At 50.2% G+C, this 5,631-nt stretch overlaps 1 protein-coding gene across 1 annotated transcript; it reads right to left on the bottom strand.

Moving 5' to 3' along the window:
* Positions 1-2,781: 2,781 nt before the first annotated feature.
* On the bottom strand, positions 2,782-5,255 carry LOC136490639 (glutamate decarboxylase 2-like). The gene is made up of 4 exons (XM_066486851.1): positions 4,446-5,255; positions 4,094-4,347; positions 3,933-3,985; positions 2,782-3,688 (listed from the first exon to the last, which is right to left on the bottom strand). Exons 1-4 carry the CDS (start codon positions 5,168-5,170, stop codon positions 3,194-3,196), a joined length of 1,527 nt encoding a protein of 508 aa, XP_066342948.1. The 5' UTR covers positions 5,171-5,255; the 3' UTR covers positions 2,782-3,193.
* Positions 5,256-5,631: the final 376 nt, after the last annotated feature.

Raw genomic sequence — 5,631 nt, 5'->3', positions numbered from 1 at the left:
AAAATAAAGAAGAGACCAGAGAAAGTTATTCCATGATGGTGACATCATCTCTGCCTTGATGTCGGTGTTCGGAAAACTAAGTCTCCATGTCGTCATGCGAGGAAGTTGCCGACGCCGCAGTTGTCGCCATCATCTTCAACAGAGCCGCCATGGAGAAAATGAATCCATCCTGCCCACTCGCCATCACTGGAAAGGAGGAGATAAATCCCTAATACTAAGAAAGTTGGTATGGAGAGACCCTAACCCTAAAGGACTTGATCTACTAGAAACTTATTAAAAGCGATGATCCCCACACTCCCTCCGTCCTCTAGCGAGATGCCGGAGGGGGACCAGCGATGATGGAGGCGGGGGCGACGACGACAACAATGGTGGCTGCTCTCGCTAGGTCATGGGATAGGACTTAGCCAACGCGGGCGGACCATGCTCATGGATTGTAGTAGAATGAGAGACCATAATGTTGTTCTTGCCTTAAGGGCATATTGCCTGTATCCATCCAATGGTGAATACACATGAGAGTACACGTCTTTAAAGGTAAATTCGTGTTGGATGAGACTCTTCCTAATTAAATCTTCTATTCCCTCTTTTTTTTATATGTATGTGTCGTATTTGTTTTATCATAAGTGAAACATTTGTATATTTGATCATCATTTTTAAAAATATATATATAGGTTCATGGCATAAGATTTATGCTTTTAGATTTATAAGAAATACTTTCATAATATATAATTCATATGTTGTGAAACTATATTTTTTTAAATGGATGATCAAAGATAGTAATGTTTGACTTGGGACAAAGTTAATATGACATGTAAGAACGAAAGGAGTACAAAATGTTACTCATCCATCTTGAAATATAAGGTATTTAAGCAATTCTTAAATAAAATAAAAAACCTAACAAAAGACCACGTTGCCCCTCACTAATTAGGAATGCGGGAGTAGTTCAATTGTTATTTCCTTATTTACAGGTTGTCTATTTTGGTTCAGACCAAGTTTAATATTTTCTGCAAAAAATAGAGGAGACAGGTAGTTAAGCACCTATAATACCTTATATTTTCTTGTAAAATTTGAACTCCAGATCCATTATATTTCAGGATAGACGGTGTATGCTGAAAAAAACCTTTACGCGTCATAATCTCACGTTTATGTTTGTGAGTTTTATACAGTTATATGCACGTTTAGTTTCCTTTCCAAGGACAACTTTGGTATGGCAAAAATTTAGACACTGTTCCAGCTGAAAAGTACGGATTATAAGACAAGCGAACATGACCACTTTATGGAAACAATCATTTCAAGTTAACTAGTTTACGAGAGGAAATGAAAAGAAGTTTTTCATAGAATAGAAAAATAAGGAAAGAGCTCACAAGAGTTTGGCACGTATCATTTCCATGAAATTTATTTGTGTTTATAGGATCTGAATCTGATCGTAAAGGAATGAAGGACCATATGAATAAACTCATAAACTAATCTGTTCGTCATTGCGATCGACATGCTTTATTCCTTGCTTTTTGTACCGGTAGGCGCTAGTCGCTGTGCTACGGGCAGTTGCTGCGCGCTCAAGATTGTCGGCCTCGTGAAGCTATCCAATCCAAGGAGTGTGCTTTGCGGCCATCATACAGTATTTAATCTCACAGCTGCGCTGTCATTCATCCCCACCTTCGGATCAAGCTCATTAACTCAAGTAAACACCCCTTTTCCGCGCACGCAAGTCGAGGATGAGCAGTTGAGACGCAATACTTGATTTGGACGGGCCAGGTGGATGTCGTTATCCCGCAAGATTTTCTTCTGCGTGGCCCGAATCGTCGGCCCGTCTGTGTAATGGGCCGGGATTCCCTCCAAATTTCCGATCGGTAATGCTGGCAAGCGGACGTAAACAATCTAATGGTGGGCTACGACGCTGCCCAGCTACCCTCCTCCTATTCGCTCGCAAGTTTCTCATAAAAAAAATCCTCTCGTCCAGTTGCACCAATCCGCTCGCCCACTCATTCCTATCCGCTCTAGGGGCAATGGTCACCGCGAGAACCGCGGAGCAGCGCTGCCTGCCGCCTCCGAGGCACATCGCTCGACTCAGAGTCGCGGCGCTCGACTGTCGGCCCTGCTGGGCGCGACGTGCGGCTGTCCTCTCCCAGTCGTGGGGACGCTGCCTCCCCATCGCCGCCGGCTCGCTGCCTCCAGTGAACTCCACACCTCCAATGAACTCCACACGCCGACGAGCCTCCATTCTCCCAAGCAGCAAGGAGATTTTGCGTTGAAAGCGAATGTTGCAAGCGTATGCTTCAAGTGTTTCAGATGTTTCATACGTATATTGTAAGTGTTTCATACGGATGTTGCAAAAGTAGATCGGGATGTTGCAATGGTTGTACACGTATGTTGCAAGCGTCTGTTCCTAATGTTTCATCTGTTTTTCAGACGCATGTTGCAAGTGTGTTTATCTAGATGTTGCATATGATTCACACATATGTTGCAAGTGTTTTATTTGGATATTGCGTATGTTTACGATGATTTTCAAGTGTTTTCAGGTGTTTTTGCAAGTGTTTGTGTTTCATAAGTCTTCTTTTGTATGTTAGAAGTATTATATCTGGATTTTTCAAAAATAGATCAGGTGTTGCACATGTGATGCGCGTATGAAGTGAGAGGGGGCGCGAGCTGTCGCCACGTGGATGACGTCTGAACGGCGCAGGCCCGTGTGGGTGTGCGAAACACAGGCGCACGCGGACCCTATGTGGACGCACAAAATAGGGGCACGGAAACTGACCGCAGCCACGGGCGTCTGTCAGTCAGATGTTAGGCCCTAGCAGTGTTAAATTTCCGATCCATGGGAGTTTTTACATAAGTTTTAGCTTTGTATCACTGGGTGCCTTTTGTCGATACAACCGTTTATTCAGTATTCCATACCACTACGCGGAGAGTTATATACCATGTTCGCTTGGCTGATAAGCCATGACTGAAAGTATTGTTGGCTGATTTGTTGTGAGAAAAAAATATTGTTCGTTGGCTGAAAAAATACGTCTTATAAGCCAAACGAACAGGGCGCCAGTCGTTGATCAGCTGCTCTACACCTGTTCGCTTGGACTTGTTTGACTTAAAAACCGTATTTTTTCATTCAACGAATAGTATTTTTCTCTCACACTAAATCAACCAATAATAATACTTTTAGTCCTGGCTTATCAGCCAACAAGACCAAGCGAACAGGGAGCTAGCAGACGCCCTTGGTCTTCCCTCCGGCGAGCGACACGCTGCGGTGCACCGGCACGACGGCCTCCCGCTTGACGACCCTGGCGGAGGCCTCCTCGCCGGAGCCCCTGGCGGGAGGTCCCAGCTCGATGGTGACCCGCATCCTGGGCACGGGCCCGCCCTTGGCCGCGTGGTCGAGCTCCTCCAGCGCCATCCGCACGTGGGACAGGAACCGCTCGGCCAGCGGCCGGCCGAAGTCCTCCCGGACCACGACGCGGAGCACGGCCATGTGCTCCAGGTCCGCCGGCATCGTGTACGCCGGGACGATCCACCCGAACCGGCGCAGCTCCGACGACAGCTTGAACGCCAGCGAGGTCTCGTCCTTGCTCTTGAACGTGAACGCCACCAGCGGCACGCCCTGCTCCTTGGAGATGATGGTGAAGCGGCCCATCCGCTCCAGCCCCTCCCGCAGCGTCTGAGCGCTCTCCATGCAGTTCTCCATCACGTTGCGGTACCCCTGCAAGCAGTGGCGGATGTGGGATGCGGGATAAGGGGGGGCTAAAACAACAGAGATATTGATTTGCACGAAGATTTAACGGTGAAATCAAGTTTTTGCTACAGTAATTAGCATTGAAATCAAGAAATTAGGGGGGCTCCAGCCCCCCCCTTTGGATCCGCCACTGCCTGCAAGAACAGAGTAGCTCGTTTTTCCGGGAATCGATTCATAAAACTATGGTGCAAAGCATGAAAGTGGTACGTACCTCGAAGCCTAATCGAAGAAATTGGTAATACTGCGCGATGATTTGACTAGACCCTGCAGAGAGTTAACAACATGTCAGAACTCATGATCTTATAATGTTTGTGACACAGGGCAGTGGCAGACTGGCAGGCATGAGTATGAGCATGATCTCCATGGCCGTGCCTTTGGAGAAGTTGAGCGTGAAGGTGGGCTGGTCGGAGCCGAGGTAGTTGATGTGGAAGATGAGGTCCTCGGGCAGCTCCTCCTTGTTGCGCCAGATCACCCAGCCGACGCCGGCGTAGACGAGGCCGTACTTGTGGCCGCTGACGTTGATGCTCTTGACCAGCGGCAGCCGGAAGTCCCACTCCAGCTCCGGGTACAGGAACGGCGCGATGAAGCCGCCGCTCGCCGCGTCCACGTGGATCGGGGTGTCCCACCTGCGTGCCAGCATCACGCAGCCAGATCAGTCCACGGTTGCTCACTTGCTCTGTCTGAGCTCTGCGGAGGAATTTATGATGACATGCAACAGGCCGACCCTGTTCGCTTGTTCTTGGCGGCGAGGAGGTCGTTGAGGCGCTTGACGTCCTCGAACTCGCCGGTGAGCGTGGAGCCGAGGATAGCGGCGACGCAGATGGTGTTCTCGTCGACCATCCGCACGGCCTCGTCTGGGTCCATGACGTAGCAGCCTTCCCGCAGCTTCACCTCCTTGAGCTCCACCTCGAAGTAGCGCGCGAACTTCTCCCAGCACACCTGCACGTTGGCGCCCGTCACGATGTTGGGCCTGTCGCAGGGCTTCCCCGCCGCCTTCCGCCGGTTCTGCCACCGCCGCTTGAAGGCCAGCCCCGCCAGCATGATCGCCTCCGAGGACCCCACCGTGCCCACCCCGACGGCCTGCTTCTCGCCCGCGCCCAGCGCCGGCGCCGGCGCGTGGAACAGCCGCGCGATGATGTTCACGCACCGGTTCTGCAGCTCGGTGGTGACCGGGTACTCGTCCATGTCGGCGTAGTTCTTGTTGATGCCCTCCAGGATGAGCTTGTCGCACTCGGGCTCCATCCACGTGGTCACGAACGACGCCAGGTTCAGCCGCGGGCTGCTGTCCAGCAGCAGCTCGTCGTGGATGATCTGGTACGCCGCGTCCTTGGAGATGGACTTCTCCCCCAGCTCATACCTTGGAAGCGGGTCCTGCACGTATCTCGAGGCGAACACGACGGCCGACGCGGCCGCTGCGTCGTCGAGGTCGTGGACGTGTGTCAGAACCATGTCTCAGTCAGCGCGTTCCTTGCTCCTCCTTATTTTTTTTTCTCTCCTTGCAAGAGGAACAGGAGACGATACTGCTCTTCTGTTCTCTTTGTGTAGGATCTATGAACATTATATAGACTGCAAGAGGACGGAAAGCTTGCGCGTGTTTTGTGCGTTGCTTGTCCATGTCCTATGCTTTTGCTGCCGGGCGACTCTGCTTCGCTTGCACGTCTTACCCTTGCTTGCTTGCCTGCTGCTGCTTTACTTGCTGGCCTCACTTGCTTCCGGGAGCTGCCTAATTATTCGATTACTATTGCCCCAGATCCCCGAGAGAATCTGAGAATGTACATATGCCCGGTGCTGTGGTGCATCATGCATAGGAATATATGATGACTTTCCACCTGGCTTTCTAGGAAATCATAAAAGACGACTTGATGGCGCCGTAAATGATTTTCGTATTTCTAAAACTTTATTACTTGTCC

The sequence above is a fragment of the Miscanthus floridulus genome, chromosome 11 (assembly GCF_019320115.1).
Source record: "Miscanthus floridulus cultivar M001 chromosome 11, ASM1932011v1, whole genome shotgun sequence".
NCBI lineage: Eukaryota > Viridiplantae > Streptophyta > Magnoliopsida > Poales > Poaceae > Miscanthus > Miscanthus floridulus.
Note: the sequence above shows the minus strand (reverse complement) of the source record. Positions and strands in the feature narration are given on the sequence as shown.

What these genes read in the sequence shown, in the direction of transcription:
- LOC136490639 (XM_066486851.1), bottom strand. Translation starts at nt 5,170, where the DNA reads ATGGTTCTGACACACGTCCACGACCTCGACGACGCAGCGGCCGCGTCG. An exon ending in CACGCTCAACTTCTCCAAAG is followed by an intron (nt 3,986 to 4,093) that starts GCACGGCCATGG and finishes AACTCTCTGCAG; the next exon opens with GGTCTAGTCAAATCATCGCG. An exon ending in TTCTTCGATTAGGCTTCGAG is followed by an intron (nt 3,689 to 3,932) that starts GTACGTACCACT and finishes CACTGCTTGCAG; the next exon opens with GGGTACCGCAACGTGATGGA.